The sequence below is a fragment of the Mobula birostris genome, chromosome 25 (assembly GCF_030028105.1).
Source record: "Mobula birostris isolate sMobBir1 chromosome 25, sMobBir1.hap1, whole genome shotgun sequence".
Lineage (NCBI taxonomy): Eukaryota > Metazoa > Chordata > Chondrichthyes > Myliobatiformes > Myliobatidae > Mobula > Mobula birostris.
In genome coordinates this window covers 43,985,138-44,007,166 of record NC_092394.1, presented here as the reverse complement: position 1 = coordinate 44,007,166, position 22,029 = coordinate 43,985,138, and the positions used below count along the sequence as shown (strand labels likewise).

The following is a 22,029-nucleotide window of genomic DNA, read 5'->3' as shown; positions in this document are numbered from 1 at the left end:
AGTGTCGAGAGGTCCTTTCATTCGGCATCCTCACCGTTTGTCTCCTCGGCGCTACGCCGATTGTTGACGCCCGCGCCTGAGCTGTTGTTTCACCGCAGACCGCCTGCCTCTCCCTTTGGCTGCTCTTGTCGGATGCAGAGAAACGGGGGAAAGCTGACAGCACCCAGTCACATGGAGCTGCACAGACACACTTGCGTCCTTTTCATTCCGATGAGGATTGGAGGAACGAGGCACGGCACGTTTGCCAGTCATTCAGAATTCGGACCGACAGGAGCTGTCCAATGCTGGCTTCTGCAAAAAGAAAACCACCATTTATGCATGCAGCAGGAGCTACTGTCAGCCGGATGAATCCGGAGCAACCCCCAGACTGAAACGCCCTCAATGCGGGACAACCAGCTCGAGAGACAGGCTCTTGTCCATCCAGTGTTCTTCAAAGAGGAGGGCTCACGGGGCACGGGAAAGGCCGTGATTGACTCCCCAGCTCTGCTGAATAGACGAACAAAAGGAAAAGTGATTGGGGGAGGGCGCTGCCTCCTCCAGCTGCCTGTTATTTCTTCGCCAGCCTGCCTTATGGATTATTCATTGGGGAAGCAGCTGGGACAGGAAATGAATGTCAAACAAAGGCGGAAGCTGGATTCTGGTTGAAAAGTGTCGCTCCTCTCAATCTGCCACTGAAAGTCCTGCCGTAAGGAAAGAATGTCGCGTTGAGGAAGGAGTTAAATCACATGCTTTTGACAGCTTCACTATGCTGCCGAGGCTCTTTAATCGCTCACAAAGAATAATAAATGTTCTAAAAATCAGGCCCCTAAAGAAAATAATTGCTAAAACATGACATTCATGTCCCCAGGCTGGAATGAAAGGTAATCAGACTGATTCTTCTCCCAGATCACATCCTTTGTATCAAAAACACGAGAAAGTCTGCAGACGCTGGAGATCCAAAGCAACACACACAAAATGCTGGAGACACTCAGCGGGTCAGGCAGCATCTATGGAACAGAGTAAACAGTCGACGTTTCGGGCCGAGACCCCCCCCCCCCCCCGCCTCAGGACTTCATCATCCTTTGTATATTACCGGCACCGGGCACTGAGCTCCGTTGTGATTCCGTCTGTAGTTGAACAGCTGCAGGAACTTCGTAGGTTTCTATGTAAAGAGCGATCATCTTAGTAGCGTTGATTCGTACAGCAATGTTCAAAGGTCAAAGTATCAAAGTACATGTTTGTCACCATATACAACCCCAAGATTCATTTTCCTGTGAGCATCCTCAGCGAATCTACAGAATAGTGACTGTGAATGTGCAGAAACATAAGCATCAGAGAGTTGTAGACTCAGCCGAATACATCAGACACACCTCCCCCACCATCCGTAGGAATACAGAGGGGCTCCCTGGAGAAGACAACATCTAACATCAAAGATCTCCACCACCTGCTTCATGCAGTCATCTCACGACTACCATCAGGCAGGAAGTACAGAAGCCTGAAGTCCCTCACCACTGGGTTCAGGAACGGCTACTACCCTGCAACCATCAGTTCTTGAACCAACCAGGACACCAGTCAAGTCAAGTTTATTGTCATTTAATTATATGCATGTATACCGCCAAACGAGCAAGCATCTCCCTGGACCACAGTAGGTACACATAACACATATATAGAACATAGAACATAGAATAGTACAGCACATTACAGGCCCTTCAGCCCACAATGTTGTGCCAACCCTCAAACCCTGCCTCCCATATAACCCCCCACCTTAAATTCCTCCATATACCTGTCTAGTAGTCTCTTAAACTTCACAAGTGTATCTGCCTCCACTCAGGCAGTTCATTCCACGCACCAACCACTCTCTGAGTAAAAAACCTTCCTCTAATATCCCCCTTGAACTTCCCACCCCTTACCTTAAAGCCATGTCCTCTTGTATTGAGCAGTGGTGCCCTGGGGAAGAGGCACTGGCTATCCACTCTATCTATTCCTCTTATTATTTTGTACGCCTCTATCATGTCTCCTCTCATCCTCCTCCTCTCCAAAGAGTAAAGCCCTAGCTCCCTTAATCTCTGATCATAATCCATACTCTCTAAACCAGGCAGCATCCTGGTAAATCTCCTCTGTACACTTTCCAATGCTTCCACATCCTTCCTATAGTGAGGCGACCAGAACTGGACACAGTACTCCAAGTGTGGCCTAACCAGAGTTTTATAGAGCTGCATCATTACATCGCGACTCTTAAACTCTATCCCTCGATTTATGAAAGCTAACACCCCATATAACACACTTAGGAAAGTAAAAATTAAACCTGCAACTGAATTACACATCGATAAATATAAGTGCATAAATTAAATATTGTAGGGTACAGTACAAATTATCTGGTGACACTTTGAATGCAATGTAGCAAGGAGTTCAGGAGCCTATTGACCTGAGGGTATTAGTTTAGCAATGCTATGACCACATTGGTTACTTTGCACTAAAATGCACTTTCTTTTTGTTCTAGTTTGTGTTCTTTCTTGCAAAATGTATAAGTTATGTTGAATTTATCTTTTTCTTATGGATGGTGCCATGTATCTGTGATGTTGCTGCAAGAAAGTTTTTCATTGTATCTGTGCATACATGCACTTGTGCATCTGACAATGAACTCGGCTTTGATTTTGAGATATTGGAGAGCTGCTGACATTCTACATGTGTGTAAACAGTGCCGTGGTACTAAGGCAGCCATTTATCCAAGGACACTGGGTGGGATACAGTGGACCTTGATAAAGGATATCTTCTGGGGCTTGGGTCCAGGTTGACGATGAAAATCTTCTCTTTAACTAGACGCATGGTCCTGGTGAGAATGAGTGTGCCTGTTTTCTCCTCAATTCCCAAGGATTTCACACATTGTTATGTACAAGTGCTGAAGCTTAGAAAGATTGGCAAAAGCACCGTGAGATACATAATCCCATTACTGCTGTACCAGTTCACTAACACGTACTGCCATCTCCGCAAGCTTTGTTCTGAGAATGCTAAGGCTTAATTGTAATTATAATTCCATTTGACTGATGAGGAATAATTCAATTTTGCTGTACCACCCAGTTCTTGTAGAGCCACCATGAAACTGTTATAAATATTTATCGAGGCTAGAGGAGATAATGAGACCAAAATGCCAACTGGCACTAAGGTTGGTAACCCCTGCCCTTGTTTGTCTGGCCGTTTCTAAATACTGAGGGAAAACAAAACAAACGTGACATCCAACCAAATTGGACTTGAGTAATGAAGCCAATAATATTGAGAATGAAACAGGGAGAGAAAGCTGACAGGAGAAAAAGGTCAGAGAGTGTAAGCGTGTATTGACATGGAAGTCAACCATGGATGTCGCGTCCTATCTGTCTGTATGATACGCACACCAGGGGAGTACAAGAAGGAGAGCAAACTGTTGCCCATGTAGCGGGCTCCCCCTCTCCATACAGCTGATGGATCCAAAAGAACGGCCAAGACCAACACAGTTTGGCACCAGCAGCATTACCTGAGTTGCCAGTCAGCGTTGAACTCTACGTAGGGAATCCTGCTGCAGATTATTCCTTGGGGATTACTCCCAAAGTCTTCCCCATGAGTGGCTATAGCTGTATAACTGCAAGGCAGCGGAGGTTTGAGATCAGAGTTTTCCTTCTCCTAGACGAGCTGCCAGCCACGGCTGACAAGCTCATCTGCCCGAAGCTCGCCCAGAGGCTTTAAGGCACCAGTAACCCACCTTTGCCTCTTCTCCTGTCAGCAGAAACTGTTCTGCCAGGCTTACTAGCTAAGCCATGCGTGAAGGCCAGGAGCTGGACTTGGTTGTCAGAGGCTATTTGAGATGCATGCCCCTGGGACAATTAATAACAACCTTTATCAATATACCACAGCATGTATACAAAAGTAATATTAATCTGGTTATTGCAGTAAGCATAATGATCAAGTTAAAATGAAAACAGAAAACTCTGGATGCATTCAGGAGGTCTGCCAGCAACCATGGAGAGAGAAATAGGGTTAATGTTTCGGGCCAAATGTCCTTTATCAGAGGTTAACACCACAAGGGCATATACATACAGAATAAGGCCAGCAACATCATATACATACAGAATAAGGCCAGCAACATCATGAAGGATCCCACCCATGGACTGTTTGTCCCACTCCCATCAGGGAGAACCCCCTAACTTTAAAACAGTTACTTTCCCAAGCAGTAAGGCTGATCAACACCTCCACCCACTAACCTATCGTTCGACAACCCCCACACAACTACTCTGTTATTTCCTGTCAGAGTCACCTTATGTACGGCCACTCCTGTATCTAGTGTCACTTTATGTACATACAATGAGTCTATGTATATAAACTCTTTTATATATTTATATTGTGTATATTTATCATTGTCTTCTTTATCTTATTGTGTCTTTTTTGTGCCACATCAGATCTGGAGTAACAATTATTTAATTCTCCTTTATATTTCTGTACTGGAAATGACAATTTAGAATCTTGAATCATAAATTAACTGGACTAGTAGGTATTGTTCTTGACTATTGATTTCCACACATGAGTTCAAATGCCATCGTGGTGACTGTGGAAACTAAATTTTCTTTTAAGAAGCTAGTAATGACTACATGAACCTAGCAGTTTATCATATAAAATATCACATGATTTCATAACGTTCTTCAGGGAAGGAAATCTGTTGTCCTTACCCTGTCTTGCCCATTTGTGTGACTCGCCAATCAGGTTGACTCCTTACTGCCTCCTCAGTTCAGAGAAACTCGGGACAAACAATAAATGCTGTTTTACCATTGATGCTCACATCCTATGAAAGAATAAATATATATTTTTTAAAAATCTGTGTATTTTGTGAAATTGTGAACTGTGAAAAAATTTACCAAATAAACAAAATTTAATATTTTAAAGTAATAAGAACAGCTTTGGCAAAAGATTAAAAGGGGACAACAGTGAACGAACTAAAGACTTTGATCATTTTGCTATGTCTTTTTCAATTATAACCACTTCTTGCAGCTTTTAGGAGTGACATTACACCACTACTTACGGTCGGAGTTGCACAGGTCTGGTTTATACGAGTAATTACGGGGCTAATTCGTTTTTTTTTAAACAAACGGGGTGACGTCATGAAGTTCTGGAACTCCGCGACAGTAAATTAGATTTTGTTACTTTTCTGGCGGGAAGATGAGCCAAGCGGAGGGGCGGCGATTAGAAATAAGGGAGAGTTCGCGTGGGGGAATCCGGGCCCGACAGTCAAGTTGCTAGGTGGCTGGGGCCCACTGGGCTGCGCACACGCTTTACCCCCACTTCTACTCGCCCCGTTTGAGATCGCAGCCGCAGACCCGGGGCGCTAGGAGTCCCATAGCCGCTCTCCCACTATGGTGATCCTCAGAGAGGGCATCTGTCCCGGAGCCACCGCCCACCTCATCCAGGCTTTAAAGGAGCAGAACGTGAAGACAGGTATGGAGTGACTTGCTCTGCTAGCCCTCGGGTGGGAATACTCACAAAAACAGCCGCCTTTCACGCTTCAGGTCGCGTCAGCGGGCATTATAGCCAATTGTAATGTTGTCCGGCGGCCTCATGTGGAGGCGGTATACACCACACCAACAAAAATACATTCCCGTGCAAGCTGAATCTCGTCTATTTTTTTTTAAAGTTTGAAGGAATTCAGTTGGACACCGAGCTAGACACCTGTGGGATTGGACTGGGTCCCAGATTTTGTAATCCCATGCTTCATAAATTATATCGTGCTACTCAAGTGCACTGCTGGAGCAGTTTCTTGGCTTATTTATCCAACATCTCAAAGTTTTACAGCAGGCAATATATTTTGCATATTTTAATATCAGAATTGTTACTATTTCATCTCCCCCTAAACGAGCCTATGGTTGTGTGGTCTTTACCACTATTTTCCACCATTCAGAATGTTACCTGAACTATGGGTATTATGTCACCTATGGATTTGGGGAGGAAATCTGGCATTCTTACCCTTTCTGGCAAATATGTAACTCCACATTTATTGACCCTTAAACACGCTCTGAAGGGCTAAGAGAGTTGTAAAAGAGCACCTGAAGGCTTTGTGTGTCAATGCAAGGAGCATTCGTAATAAGGTGGATGTATTGAAAGTGCAGATTGTTATTAATGATTATGATATAGTTGGGATCACAGAGACATGGCTTCAGGGTGACCAGGGATGGGAGCTCAACGTTCAGGGATATTCAATATTCAGGAGGGATAGACATGAAGGAAGGGGAGGTGGGGTGGCGTTGCTGGTTAAAGAAGAGATTAACACAATAGAAAGGAAGGACATAAGCCGGGAAGATGTGGAATCAATATGGGTAGAGCTGCGTAACGCTAAGGGGCAGAAGACGCTGGTGGGAGTTGTGTACAGGCCACCTAACAGTAGTAGTGAGGTCGGAGATGGTATTAAACAGGAAATTAGAAATGTGTGCAATAAAGGAACAGCAGTTATAATGGGTGACTTCAATCTACATGTAGATTGGGTGAACCAAATTGGTAAAGGTGCTGAGGAAGAGGATTTCTTGGAATGTATGCGGGATGGTTTTTTGAACCAACATGTCGAGGAACCAACTAGAGAGCAGGCTATTCTGGACTGGGTTTTGAGCAATGAGGAAGAGTTAATTAGCAATCTTGTCGTGAGAGGCCCCTTGGGTAAAGGTGACCATAATATGGTGGAATTCTTCATTAAGATGGAGAGTGACATAGTTAATTCAGAAACAAAGGTTCTGAACTTAAAGAGGGGTGACTTTGAAGGTATGAGACGTGAATTAGCTAAGATAGACTGGCAAATGACACTTAAAGGATTGACGGTGGATATGCAATGGCAAGCATTTAAAGGTTGCATGGATGAACTACAACAATTGTTCATCCCAGTTTGGCAAAAGAATAAATCAAGGAAGGTAGTGCACCCGTGGCTGACAAGAGAAATTAGGGATAGTATCAATTCCAAAGAAGAAGCATACAAATTAGCCAGAGAAAGTGACTCACCTGAGGACTGGGAGAAATTCAGAGTTCAGCAGAGGAGGACATAGGGCTGAATTAGGAAGGGGAAAAAAGATTATGAGAGAAAACTGGCAGGGAACATAAAAATGGACTGTAAAAGCTTTTATAGATATGTAAAAAGGAGAAGACTGGTAAAGACAAATGTAGGTCCCCTGCAGACAGAAACAGGTGAATTGATTATGGGGAGCAAGGACATGGCAAACCAATTGAATAATTACTTTGGTTCTGTCTTCACTAAGGAGGACATAAATAATCTTCCAGAAATAGTAGGGGACAGAGGGTCCAGTGAGATGGAGGAACTGAGCGAAATACATGTTAGTAGGGAAGTGGTGTTAGGTAAATTGAAGGGATTGAAGGCAGATAAATCCCCAGGGCCAGATGGTCTGCATCCTAGCGTGCTTAAGGAAGTAGCCCAAGAAATAGTGGATGCATTAGTGATAATTTTTCAAAACTCGTTAGATTCTGGACTAGTTCCTGAGGATTGAAGGGTGGCTAATGTAACTCCACTTTTTAAAAAAGGAGGGAGAGAGAAACCGGGGAATTATAGACCGGTTAGCCTAACGTCGGTGGTGGGGAAACTGCTGGAGTCAGTTATCAAGGATGTGATAACAGCACATTTGGAAAGCGGTGAAATCATCGGACAAAGTCAGCATGGATTTGTGAAAGGAAAATCATGTCTGATGAATCTCATAGAATTTTTTGAGGATGTAACTAGTAGAGTGGATAGGGGAGAACCAGTGGATGTGGTATATTTGGATTTTCAAAAGGCTTTTGACAAGGTCCCACACAGGAGATTAGTGTGCAAACTTAAAGCACACGGTATTGGGGGTAAGGTATTGGTGTGGGTGGAGAATTGGTTAGCAGACAGGAAGCAAAGAGTGGGAATAAACGGGACCTTTTCAGAATGGCAGGTGGTGACTAGTGGGGTACCGCAAGGCTCAGTGCTGGGACCCCAGTTGTTTACAATATATATTAATGACTTGGATGAGGGAATTAAATGCAGCGTGTCCAAGTTTGCGGATGACACGAAGCTGGGTGGCAGTGTTAGCTGTGAGGAGGATGCTAAGAGGATGCAGGGTGACTTGGATAGGTTGTGTGAGTGGGCAAATTCATGGCAGATGCAATTTAATGTGGATAAATGTGAAGTTATCCACTTTGGTGGCAAAAATAGGAAAACAGATTATTATCTGAATGGTGGCCGATTAGGAAAAGGGGAGGTGCAACGAGACCTGGGTGTCATTATACACCAGTCATTGAAAATGGGCATGTAGGTACAGCAGGCGGTGAAAAAGGCGAATGGTATGCTGGCATTCATAGCAAGAGGATTCGAGTACAGGAGCAGGGAGGTACTACTGCAGTTGTACAAGGCCTTGGTGAGACCACACCTGGAGTATTGTGTGCAGTTTTGGTCCCCTAATCTGAGGAAAGACATCCTTGCCATAGAGGGAGTACAAAGAAGGTTCACCAGATTGATTCCTGGGATGGCAGGACTTTCATATGAAGAAAGACTGGATGAACTGGGCTTGTACTCGTTGGAATTTAGAAGATTGAAGGGGGATCTGATTGAAACGTATAAGATCCTAAAGGGATTGGACAGGCTAGATGCAGGAAGATTGTTCCCGATGTTGGGGAAGTCCAGAACGAGGGGCCACAGTTTGAGGATAGAGGGGAAGCCTTTCAGGACCGAGATTAGGAAAAACTTCTTCACACAGAGAGTGGTGAATCTGTGGAATTCTCTGCCACAGGAAACAGTTGAGGCCAGTTAATTGGCTATATTTAAGAGGGAGTTAGATATGGCCCTTGTGGCTACGGGGGTCAGGGGGTATGGAGGGAAGGCTGGGGTGGGGTTCTGAGTTGGATGATCAGCCATGATCATAATAAATGGCGGTGCAGGCTCGAAGGGCCGAATGGCCTACTCCTGCACCTATTTTCTATGTTTCTATGAAATGGCCTAGCAAGCCACTTGGTTCAAAAGCTGTAAGGATGGACAAGAAGTGTAAATTTTTAAAAAAAAAATATGATTCACTCCAAGTCCCAACCAATCAATGACAGCATTTTGTTTCTTTCCTTCCCTCCCCACCCCCATTTGTCTTCAACTTTACCATATGTTTCATTTGTAACTTTTTCTTCAGTTTCGATGAAAAAATCATTAGCTTGAAACGCTGAGCAATACACACAAAATGCTGGAGGAACTCGGCAGGTCAGACAACACTCATGGAAATGAACAAACTTTCAGGCCGAGACCTGGCTTGAAACACTAACTCTTTCTGTCTGTGGATACCACATGATCAACTGTGGATTTCCAAATATTTCAGCATCTATAAGAATTTTTCTTTTGGGCATTGCGAATCTTAGATGTCCTTTAGTAAGGACACCGCATCGAACCTTAAGATTGTCTTGTGGTCTCCAGGGAGTAAATATTAAACTTCTAGCACTGCTGTTAATTATTGAGTTTGGTTACATTGTTTAATGTGAAAAAGTCTGTTGGGGAACAGAGATGGTTGCTAACATATAATGAAACCTCAGAACTGCATCAAACCGTGGTTGGGAATGCTAGCCCTCACAACAGTCCCTGTCACATTAGTGGACAAAGCAGGGATGATCTCTTTCATTGTCTTGACATGACTTTAGTACCAAGACGTTATCTTCCAGTTGAATAGGCGTCCGTTAGTCTCGTGAGACCATGGATTTGCGCCTTGGAAGGTTTCCAGGGCGCAGGCCTGGGCAAGTTTGCATGGAAGACCGGCAGTTGCCCATGCTGCAAGTCTCCCCTCTCCATGCCACGAATGTTGTCTAAGGGAAGGGCATTAGGACCCATACGGCTTGGCACCGGTGTCATCGCAAAGCAATGTGTGGTTAAGTGCCTTGCTTAAGGACACAACCCGCGGCCTCAGCCAAGGCTCGAACTAGCGACCTTCAGATCACTAGACCGACGCCTTAACCACTTGGCCACGTCCAGTGAAGATACTGTTATGGATGCCACCACTGTTTCCATCTGGAGCGCAAAGAGATGGTGTAAACTCCAAGACCCAATCTGTGTTTTGGGAATTGAAAACTAATTTGTACTGAACATAGGCTGAAGGCTACCTTTAGTTTGTCACAAATAAAGGCACAGAATCTGAATTATTCCAGCAAAACTGTCAGATGGGAATGTAATCCTGAAACCTCTGGGCTGAGAGTTAAGTTCCAATATGGTCTAATATGCTCTTCAATCTGTTTCAGTGGTGAACTTAGTGACTGCGGACATTGAAGACCTGGCACAGAAATGTTCGATTTCGTACAAGGTAATAAAGAAACTGCCTCTAGTGTTGCCTCTACTGTCTTGGCCGTCTAAAGGCAAACTTGGTGTGTTAAGCTGCTGTTGTAGTGGTGGTTCAAAGGGAATTATTTTTTAATTAATGAATGGTGCTGCAGTGTTAAACAGGGCCCCATTTCTTGTCTCAAAATGCTGGCAGAATTCAGCAAGTCAGGCAGCTTCGATGGAGGGGAGTACGATTGACGTTTTGGGCCCAAAAGGTTGACAGTTTATTCTGCTCTGTAGATGCTGCCTGACTTGCTGAGTTCCAACAGCATCTTATGTGTGTTGCTCAAGATATCCAGCATCTGCAATCCTGATGAAGGATCTCGGTCTGAATTGTCACCCTTTATTCCTTTCAAGCAACACACACAAAAGTTGCTGGTGAAAGCAGCAGGCCAGGCAGCATCTCTAGGAAGAGGTGCAGTGGACGTTTTGGGCCGAGACCCTTCGTCAGGACTAACTGAAAGAAGAGCTAGTAAGAGATTTGAAAGTGGGAGGGGGAGGGGGAGATCCAAAATGATAGGAGAAGACAGGAGGGGGAGGGATGGAGCCAAGAGCTGGACAGGTGGTTGGCAAAAGGGATATGAGAGGATCATGGGACAGGAGGCTCAGGGAGAAAGAAAAAGGGGAGGGGGGAAACCCAGAGGATGGGCAAGGGGTATAGTGAGAGGGACAGAGGGAGAAAAAGGAGAGAGAGAAAAAAAGAATGTGTGTATATAGATAAATAACGGATGGAATAAGAGGGGGAGGTGGGGCATTAGCGGAAGTTTGAGAAGTCAATGTTCATGCCATCAGGTTGGAGGCTACCCAGACGGAAAATAAGGTGTTGCTCCTCCAACCTGAGTGTGGCTTCATCTTTACAGTAGAGGAGGCCGTGGATAGACATATCAGAATGGGAATGGGACGCGGAATTAAAATGTGTGGCCACCGGGAGATCCTGCTTTCTCTGGTGGACAGAGCATAGGCGTTCAGCGAAACGATCTCCCATTTACAGTATTTCATTTACAGTGGTTTCCGGTTAATTGGGACACATCGGGACCAGTACATTTTGGCCCAATTAAGCGACTGCCTCATTAGACAGTTTCATGGAAATAGTTAAAAGGTATAAAAAAAAGACAAACTGGGTAACAAGTTATGTATTTAAATGAAATACAGAACAAATTAGAACACTATCAATACTACTGCAGAATTACAAAACTGTACATTGGTTCAAAGGTTCATTTTATTATCAAAGTTTGTGTGCAGAATACGACTCTGAGATTTGTCTTCTCCAGATAGCCATAGTACAGAAAACCATAAAAGTAGTTGAAAGACAGACACCAATCACCCCCCTTACCCTCTAGTTGTAACCCCCCTTGCATGAGAAGAAAAAGAAACAAAAACTCACATACCCCAAACATCCCCCTACCCCTCCCTCATGTAAAAGCTAACAGATTATCCACATGGAGAAATAACAGCGAGAACGTCAAACCGCCAGCCTCCCAATCGGCAGCAAGAAAGAATAGATGAAAACACAAAAAAAAAACATAAAACTGAAAGAGACCAATATGAACTACAGTCCAATCCATAAATCTCAGAGTTCCAATAACATCTCCGAGAGCATCAGGACCCAGTGGCCGCTCCGAGGGAAGCGACGCGGACCAGCGCTTTTGAGTAGGCCTCTCCGAGAATTGCTTGCTCTTCTCAACTCTTTAATCGGCGAGAAGTGTAGTCGACTGTGACCCCTTGTCTCGTCTCTGAACTTCCCCTTGAGGTAGCTCATGCTTGCATTTCTCTACTAGAGTTTTCTCAGAGATAGCAGAGCGCTAGCTCACTCGATGGAACTACAACTCTAAATCACAGGCTCCAACAACTCCTAACATATACAAAACTTGTTTTATTCGTAACACAAATTGACAGAGGAACTTATCCACGTTGCATTCTTTTAACTGTGAATGAACAAGATCAGCACAGACACCTAGTGTAGATAATGGGCTGCCTTCATATAATCCTGTCAACGATTGCATCCTCCAAATCTTCACTTTCATTGTAACATTCAAGATGATTGTTGATACCTTCAAGTTCTTTGCAGTTTCTAACTTGTTGAATGAACTTTCATTTTCACTCCCGGCCATTTCTGGCATATCCAAGCCTGAGTGCTTGAAACTGCAGTGAGCAAAACAGTTCTGAATTGTCTTAATGCTTATTTCTCACCGACTATCAGTGACAAAAATTGGTGTTTTATTTTTAAAACACAAGCACATGCAACTGACATTATTTAAAAGCTGATTGCTCTAAGCATGCTGTTGTGTCTAATGGCCACGCAAGTGCAGGAGACATTAGTTAGAAGCTGCTTGGCAACAGTTTCTTGTCCCAATTAAGTGGTTTAGTGTCCCAAATAAATGGTGGCAATCCTGGTTATTTCCTCAATTAGTTTTTGTTCTTTAAGTTGTCCGAAATAAACAGTTGTCCGGATTAACTGATGGCCCAATTCACCGGAATTCACTATATTTAGAGAATCAAGGCAGATTAGGCCCTTCTGGCCCTTTGATCTGCACTGCCCAGTGACACCCGATCGAACTGTAGCCGAATCACGGGACAGTTTACAATGACAAATTAACCTGCTAACCGGTACGTCTTTGGCCTATTGGAGGAAACAGGAAAATCAGAAAGAACCCATGCATTCCACAGGGAGGACGTACAGACACCTTGCAGATGATGCTGGAATTGAACTCCGAACTCTGATGCCCCGAGCTGTAATAACTTTGCACTAACCACTATGCCACTGTGACCTGTTACATTCCTCCACCATTTTGTATGTGTTCATCTACAGAATCTCTTACGTTTACCATTTCTTGTCTTAACTGGCAAGTTAGGGGGAGGGGGAAATGAGGAGGGAGCAGCTAATGACATTGCTGGGAGAACTGGCATGTATTGCACCAGCCCTGGTCCGTTTGGGCTTTAGCTTCGAGGAGCTCACTGGGTCTTTTCAGAAGGCAGTGAGGAATCAGCCTTGTTAATATGGAACTCAGCTTTGGGTCAGGTTGAAAAGGGTAGAAACTTTCCTTCTCTCAAGAACTAGTCAGTTTATTTTCTGACACTCCCAAGTTTGCAGTCAGTATTACAGTTACTGGTTTTTCTATTTGCTGGCTTGAAATTCTTAAACTCTGCTGGTTAGATTGAGCCTGTGTTCCTGGGGGACTATTTGTGCAGCTCACCCTCTCCCAAGTTTAAGAGTTCTGTATCATTAGTAGTTGGTGTTTTTTCCTTCCTCTCCACTCTCTTCCCCCCCCCACCCCCTCTCCCCACCTCCCACTCCCCCTCTCCCTCCTCCCCCCACCTCTCTCCTTTCCCCCCCCTTCCCACCCTCCCCTGTTTCCTGAAGCTTTGGTTCACTCCGGGGTTTATTTCCCCCGGTTCTCCACAGCGCTCTCCTACCCCAAGCAAGTGACCCACCCTTCACCCAGCAGCATAGGCTGTTGGTGGTGGTGCCCAGCTATGCCCACAGTCAGGAGAGCACCGCCGGGTCTTATCCATTGCGACATAGCTTTGCAGGAACAAAGGTGAGCCTGATCCTTCCAACCCCTTCCCCACCCAGAACAGAATGTCTGTGGTAGCCTGTTCACCTTTATCAGATAGCTCACCATGGATCAGGGATCCTTGCTACTAGTCATGCCTTCACCTATCTTCTGAGAGGTTGCTCCTGTATTTATAATGTTGCATCTCGACTACCCCTCATGTTGGGTTACACTCAGTTTCTCCTATGTTTTCAGACGTTGATGGCTGTGAGGCGTGTGTTACTTGCTCAGTATTCTCCATTCCCCTCGAACGGTGTGGATCTGTATGAGGAGCTGCTGGGTTCCACAGCCATCCTGTCTACGGGAAACCCCAGGTAGGGACTGCCCAAGTCACCTGCTGTGCCTTGAAGGAGAGTTGCATTGTACATCACATTAGTAAATAGGAGGAGGAGCTGGGCACCTGCTCCTGAAACCTCAGAAGGGAGGGGTGTCCATTTCGGACAGAGATGAGAAGGAACTCCTTTAGCCCAAGGGTGGTCGATCTGTGGAATTCATTGCCACGACAGCTGTGGAGGCCAAGTTATTGGTATATTTAAAGTGAGGGTCGTTAGATTCTTGGTTAGTCAAGGCATCAAAGGTCACAGAGAAGGCAGGAGAATGGGGTTGAGAGGGATACTGAAATGCCAGAACAGATTCATTGGGCTGAATGTCCTAATTCTGTTCCCGTGTCTTATGTTCTTATGCCTTGCCTGTTGTCTAAATCCCTCTTAAGCATAGAAATTGTGTCTGATCCCGCTGTCTCCTATGGCAACATGTTCCAGAGATCAACCACTCCCAGTGCAAAATGAACTAAACACTAAGGGTCTTTTTAATTATTTTACTTCTTAACTTGAAATCATTCCCTTTTGGGTTTGATACCTCCACAGTTGGGGAAAAAAACATTTTGGCCATCTACCCTATCTGTACCTCTCATAATCTTGTGCAGTTCTGTGAGGTCACATCTCGGCCTCCTGTACTCCAGGGAACATGAGAACATGGAGAGAAAATACAAAAAGCTGAGATGCAAAGGGGCTTGGGAGTCCATGTGCAGGATTTCCTAAAGGTTAATTTGCAGGTTGAGTCTCTGGTGAGGTAGGCAGATGTAATGTTAGCATTAATTTCAAGAGGACTAGAATATTAAAGCAAGGATGTAATATTGAGGTTTAATAAAGCACTGGTGAGGCCTCACTTGGAGTATTGTAATCAGTTTCGGACCGTTCATCTTAGAAAGGATGTGCTGAAGCTGGAGAAGTTTCAAAGGAGGTTCACGAAAATGATTCTAGGATTGAATGGCTTGTCATATGAAGAGCGTTTGATGGCTCTGGGCCTGTATTCATTGGAATTCAGAAAGATGAGGGGTGACCTTATTGAAACCTATCAGGCCTTGATAGAGTGGGTTTGGAGAGGGTGTTTCCTGTGGTGAGAGAGTCTAGGACCAGAGAACACAGCCTCAGGGAATTCATTGCCACAGGGCAGCTGAGGAGGCCAAGTCATTGGGTATATTTAAGGCAAAGTTTGATAGATACTTGATTAGTTAGGGCATGAAGGGATACAGGGATAAGGCAGGAGATTGGGGCTGAGAGGGAAAATAGATCAGCCATGACGATTTGATGGTCCAAATGGCATGATTTTGTTCCTATATCTTATGGTCTAAATAGATTGAATGACTCTGCTGTATTGGGTGAAGCAGACTCAATGGCCCGAATGGCCTATTTCTGGTCCTGAGTACTATGTCTAATTCAAAGTTCAAAGGACATTTTTTTAATCAAAGTATGTATACATTATACAACCTTGAGATTCATCTACTAATAGGCAGCCACAAAACAAAGAAACCCAAAAGACCCCATTAAAAAAAAAGAGAAGACCGTCGAATAGCCAGTGTGCAGAGAGAGAAAAAAAACATATCTTGCAAACAATAAAAGCAAGCAATTGGAGTTTGGAACTGAAGGTCACAAAGAGAGTCCGTCCCCAGACACTTAGTTTAGCGCAGAGCGGAGCAGTGAGCTGAATCAGCCCGTCCCTCGCCTCGCTGCCGTCTTTAGGTAACGTGGAAAGAAATGGGCAAGATATAGGCAATCTTCTGATGTTTTTGGGTTGCCTGAAATCCTGGGGTACCTGGTGTATACGCAGGAGCCACTGTGTACTCACAGGAATGGGATTAACGGTGTACACATGGTGCTGTGTTATGCTGGCAGGTCACCTAGTTTCTGACTGGGCCGGTGGCAATGTTTGGGGACGGAGGGAAGCTTGGTAGCATGCCATTAGTCACTCGGCTCACCTTGAGATGGTGCCGCTGCATTGAGGAGCTGGATTGTTACTGCCCTCACCAGATCATCGACCTTTTACTGGAGGTTTCTGCCTTCCCTTTGCAGCCTGGACAAGTTGCTGGATTCGGGCCTTTACACAGGAGAGCTGACAGAATTTGTCGGAGGGCCGGGCAGCGGAAAGACTCAGGTAAGAACACTCTGAATTTCTGCAGCTTCTTACTGATTATCTACATTTAAACAAGAATAGGTCCAATCATTCAGTATTCTGGAGCTCTAAACACACCTGGCCGAACCCAGCGGAGTTAAACTCAACTGAGCTGACTGACTGGCAAGTTTGAAATCAGTGGCACAAGAATCCAGATAAACAGATCCTCCTTATGTTCTAATGTTCTAACCTGCCACAATTCATTTGCCTCAGTCACTCCTGGCTATAAACTGTGAATTTATTTTTCTTAAAGCGTACACTTAGTATATTTAATCCAAGGAGGGCTCAAACTATGGTGTGTATGTCCTGAGGACTGTGCAACAGTTTCTTCCCCCAAGCCATCAGACTCCTCAATACTCAGAGTCTAGACTGACATCTACATCATTTATTATTGTAATTTGTCCTCTACTGTGCCTATTGTCTTGTTTATTAATTATTGTACTGCCCTGCACTGTTTTGTCCACTTTATGTGGTCCTGTTCAGGTCTGTAGTCTAGTGCAGTTTTTATGGATGTAGTCTAGTGTAGCCTTGTGCTGTCTCACATAGTCTAGTGTAGTTTTGTGTTGTTTCATGTAGCACCATGGTCCTGGAGGAACATTGTTTCATTTTACTGTGTACTGTACCAGCAGCTTATGGTCAAAATGACAATAAACTTGACTTGACTTGAAGATATGCAAAACATCTGGGATGGACGTGGGAGAAATTATACAATAGTCGGGTTTAATTTTGATCATAATCCAAGCTTCTGTGAATTTACCTTTAATCTGGCAGATTAATGTGGGTGAAGTAATGATATTGTTATTTTGTGTGTGGAATTACTGATCAAACTTTTGACAATTGAAATTAAGACAACCTGCAGCAATAAACTGTGGCCTGCACGAGGAAGTAAAGAATAAACACCATATTGAAGAACGGACTTCGAACAGGCTGCTTCTCTGTTATTCCAGCTTAGCTGTGTGAATCAGGAAGTACAATTTTAGCAATTAAAATGTAAAATATGATGAAGATGATGAAGTCCTGTGGAAGTTGCAGCAAGGCAAGGCTTATGACAATGTCCAGGCAGGGAGAGTTTACAGATAGTGTGCATTCCGACTAGGTAAGAAATCTTTGATAAACATAGCTTCCCTTTGTACAGCGGGGGCCAGAGCCATTTGGCATACCAAGACAAGATAAGGATGCTGATGAATGTTGGTAGCTCAGGTGGAGGTGTTTGATGTTGCAGTGCTCACCAAGCTTTGCAGATGTTTCATCACTAGTCGAGGTGACATCCTCAGTGCGCAGTTATTGGTGTTTCTCTTTGGGAGTGCTTGTGTTTATATAGGCCCCCATTCACTTACCTCGGTCTTGATTGGCTGCCACTTCAATTGACCTTTGAACTCTATTGGCTTGCGCTACTTTGGCTGGGGCACCGCGGAGGTCCTGGCGCAGGCAGATAAGAGGCGTGCATGAGAATTTTTAGAAGCGTGGTTCTCTTCTGATAACTCCGTAAATAAACATATCGAAATAGACGCCATCTACGAATCACAAAGAGCCATTGGTATCCCAGCATGCTCAGCTGCAGTTCCCACCATTTCGGACCGAACAGGGCCCTGGTGCTTCCCTGCAGTGAACCAGGTAATCAGAAGGATTGTGAATTCCTGTGAGTAGTGTCACGTGATTGGCAACAACGAATATAGAACTGAGTTAGGTTTTATAAAATCAAACAAACATTTATTAAACTCTGCTCAAAAATAGTGCAATGTATTTAAACGACTAACTTAACGGGAAGTTAACTGTTATATGGCAACTCTGGAACTGTTCTTAAAAGTGTAAATGCAAAAACAGTTCTTAAAGTGGAAAATTGGAACACAGTTCTTAGAATGGTAAATTCAAAAGTCCAAGAGATTTATACAGTCAATTAGGAGAGACTTTCCTGAGGTAATGAATTCCTCAAAGACGTGACGTTACTGCTGATCCCAGCCGGAACCTGCCTTGTCCGCAGGATTCCCGACGATGGAAATAAAATGGTTTAAAGGAACTGACCTTTTCCTCTGGAGAATAGACACTGCACAATCCTTCCTGCTTTAGCATAGGATATCTCAGATGCAGGTCACTATTTCTTGAACGAAGATTCAATAAAGGTCGATCCTCTCCAAAACCGCCGAACGATATCAGCTTTACTTGACTCTGCGAGTTCCTGTACTTTAGTAAGGTCTTCACGCTCCAATACTACTGAGAATAGAAAGTAGAACTCCACTTTAAAACAAACCTACGTCATAAGACAAATATGCAGCATAACAGAGTATCTGACGAATTAAGTAACAAGCTAAACTTAAAACTCAACTAGAAAAACTAACTGCGTCACCCCAGGGGTCTCCCTCTTATACCTGTGGTGAACATGGCATCACGTGACCTCACACTGGTGGGAAAATTACATCACCCCACCATCACATGACCATTACCTCATGCTCATAAGATACTCAATTACATCATGGTCATAAGACAGTCACAAGATATCCATGAGGTATGTAACAGTTGCGATGTGGCCCACTTGTAATGAACCCACAGAAAGCCTTTTGTTTTTTTGATCTGCACAACTTTGTCTCCAGGAATCAAGATCTAAGCAGATATGGCATTTTTGGACATTCAAAGTCATTGAACCACATGAACAGGCAGTGAATGGAGGAGTAGAGACCACGTGCAGATGAAATTGGTTTAAATTGATATCATGGTCCGCGCAGCCAGTGCAGCCAAAGGGCCTGTCCCTCTACTGAGCCTGTCTATGCTCTAGATGCCAGGGAGTAAATAGGTGGGTTCAGATGGGAGGGAAACGAACTTTACCACTGTAACGTACCCCGTGACGGGTTAAAGAACCAGCAGAAATGGAAAACACTTTGGAGTCTGCTATTGCTGTTAACCAATGCTATTTATTAATAACTACGCAATACAGTGATATAAATTCAGATATATCAAACAGGTTAGCAATGATTTTTTATATATATATAGAAATATAAAATCCAAGCTTCTTCAAGCCTTGGGGTAAATGGAACACAGTCTTACGATGATGAGTAAAGTTCAGTTCAGTTTGTGGTATTCAGTTGAGTAGTGATGGAGAGAGAGAGGTGTTGTTGTTCTTCAGGTGAGCTGATGCTGTCGATCTTCCCATTGTCCTCCGAAACTTCCAAGTTAGCCAAACTTGACCAACTTAAGAGCACCGTCTTCGAGCGATAGTCTACCAACCCAGGCGAGGGTTAGACACACTAGTAGACTCCATAAGGTTGCTCTTTCACGCACTAATAATCACAGATTGATCCCTCACAATCGATCCTCAGTCCCACACTCGTGGGCACCTGAACAGGATAGTGGTAACTTCACCACACCCTTGTACATCTGCATGTCCTGTGAAACAAGCAATTACGCTGCTTTAAATACTGTTGTGCTGAACACCAGCTGTCCATCAAGTAGCTCCCCCCTTCTCTCTCTGTAGGAACTCAGAAGCTGGCAGTGTCCTTGCAAATGTGTAACAAACTGTGAACAGTCTTTGCCTCCTCTCCTCCCCCTCCCCCCTCCCCCCTCCCCCTCCGCCCCCCTCTCTCTCTCTCGCTCGCTCTCTCTCTCTCTCTATATATATATATAACAAGGTGTTTGTACTCTACAGCTCTCTCTCTCTCTCTCTGTTTAAAAGCACAGTTCATAAGGGATAATTCAGGATCCCGTCACACCACCCATAGCTGTTGCCAGCGAACTCCCAGTCCATTCCTGCCCTGTAATCACTGACTTTAAACTCTAGATGGATGGATGAAACCAACTGTGTCAGTGTAGTTTGTACTTATCCGCCCCCAACTGTGTGGCAAAGATTGTCCTGCCTCGCCAGCTCATTCCTCGGGAATTTTACTGATTGCCATTAACGTTGGTGTATTGGGATTGAGACAGACATGCTTCCATGGTTTCAGCTCTGCTCTGAATTGTGTTGAAGGTGTGCCTCAGCCTGGCTGTGAGCATCGCGTGTCAGCTGAAGCAGAAGGTCCTGTACGTCGACTCGACGGGAGGGCTGAGCAGCCGCCGCCTCCTGCAGCTGATCCAGAGCCAAGTTGACCGCATGGAGGAGCAGGTAGGGGCCAGACCAGTTCCCAGTCCGTCACGGCCGCTCACTGCTTTCTGTTTTAAAGCAATAACTATGGCCAAGCAATGCCTGATTGCATCTGCAGGCGGCATCTGGAGTTTCGCAATCAGTTCTAGTCACTCCATTACAGGAAGGATGTGGGGGGAAGAGGTTTATCATGAGACTGCCTGGATGAGAGAATATGTGCTCTAAGGAAAGACTGGATAAAGGTGGGTTGTTTCTGTCGGATCTCAGTTATTTTCAATCCCTGGGTTCTTTTGGGAGATCAGGAATGAGCGAGAAACTTCGATGCTTCAGGATCGTCTATTTTAAAGTTTAAACAAAGATATAAAGTAACAAGGCAGATGAGAGACGAGAAAATGAAGAGATTGAATATAAAGATCTTTGAAAACTCTCCCTTATACTCGAGATAACAGAAATCCTTCAGATAGAGACAACCTGTTAATAGGCTACATAATTAAAACAAACTATAACATCTGTATAATGTGCTAATATTAGCCAATTAAAAATGAAAAGGTGCTTCTAACTGTTACAGTGCCTTCTGCCGGTGAGTGGGGATGAACCACCACACACTGTGAAAAATACATGAGTTCGTTAAAAATACAATTGATGTCTGTGAAAAGAAACTATGATATGAAACTACAATATTAGTCCTGCATTAATTCAACTAATATCTTATAAAGAGTATAAAAAAAAACCCAATTCCAACATTCCCCCCGTGGTTCAGAGGCTTAGAAGAGGCCCATTGGAAGCTCATAAAATTATGTGCGGCGGAGACAAACTATATGGTTTTCTACGGGCTGCATTTAAAGCGAGAGGGAAGTTCGAGGCAGACCGTTGTGAGTGCCTGCAATAGCTGCCGGGTGGGGGGGGGAGCGGGGATGGTGGGGGCAGGAATGAGAGGTATTTGAGGTTCTTGTGTAGGTGCATGAATAAGCAAGGAGTGGAGGGATAGGAGCCACGTGTGGGCCGAAGGGATGAGGTATTGTTCGACTAATTAGTTTGTCACTCTGTGAGCTGGAAAGCCTGTCCCTATGCTTTACTGTTCTGTGAATCATTTTGAGATACCAAGAATCTTTATGAATGTGGAACTCTTTACTTATCTTGGCTTCGCCACCCTCCTCCTTTCTCTCTGACACTGTCGCTCTGCATCCTGTAGAGTGAGGCCCTGCAGAGGATCGAGGTGATACGGGTGTTTGAAGTGCACTGCCTCCTGGATGTACTGCAGGAGCTCAGGGCAGGCTCCACACGCCAGGTAAGGGCTGGCTTCTGACCACGAATACTGACCTACCCCAACCCTGCCTTATTTATTTATTTGTTTCTTGGTACCGTGCGGAGTAGGCCTGCCCAGCCCTTTGAGCACATCACCCCAGCAACCCCACGACCCTGATTAACCCCAACCTAATCATGGGACAATTTACAATGACCGATCAACCAACCCGGTACATCTTTGGACTTGTGGAAGGAAACTGGAGCACCCAGGGAAAACCCACCCATTCGATAGGAGCACACAGGCTCCTTACAGCACGGCACCAGAATTGAACTCCAAACTCTGGAACACCCCCAGCTCTAATAGCGTCTCGCTAACTGCTACGATCCTGTGGCACCCTTCGACCCCTCCCCAT

The 22,029-nt window shown here is 44.6% G+C and overlaps 2 protein-coding genes across 9 annotated transcripts in view; one reads left to right on the top strand and one right to left on the bottom strand.

The window, feature by feature from the left end:
- Window positions 1-4,785, bottom strand: part of clip2 (CAP-GLY domain containing linker protein 2) — a 167,161-nt gene extending 162,376 nt beyond the window's left edge. For 2 of the 5 annotated variants that reach the window (XM_072243339.1, XM_072243337.1), the window contains exon 1: window positions 35-567. The gene's annotated coding sequence lies outside the window, so the exon portion shown is untranslated. Of the gene's footprint in view, window positions 1-34; window positions 568-4,673 lie in introns of those variants that run through there. The other 3 variants (XM_072243342.1, XM_072243343.1, XM_072243338.1) reach the window with 2 other exon arrangements.
- A 313-nt stretch (window positions 4,786-5,098) lies between these two features.
- The window catches only part of rad51d (RAD51 paralog D), a 29,923-nt gene continuing 12,992 nt past the window's right edge, over window positions 5,099-22,029 (top strand). For 2 of the 4 annotated variants that reach the window (XR_011883142.1, XM_072243344.1), the window contains exons 1-6: window positions 5,099-5,436; window positions 10,219-10,280; window positions 14,047-14,165; window positions 16,203-16,284; window positions 20,258-20,392; window positions 21,564-21,659. Coding sequence is in view for 3 of the 4 variants with exons in the window: in XM_072243344.1 (XP_072099445.1) it covers window positions 5,355-5,436; window positions 10,219-10,280; window positions 14,047-14,165; window positions 16,203-16,284; window positions 20,258-20,392; window positions 21,564-21,659 (576 nt within the window). In the remaining variant the exon portion in view is untranslated. The remainder of the gene's footprint in view (window positions 5,437-10,218; window positions 10,281-14,046; window positions 14,166-16,202; window positions 16,285-20,257; window positions 20,393-21,563; window positions 21,660-22,029) is intronic. The other 2 variants (XM_072243346.1, XM_072243345.1) reach the window with 2 other exon arrangements.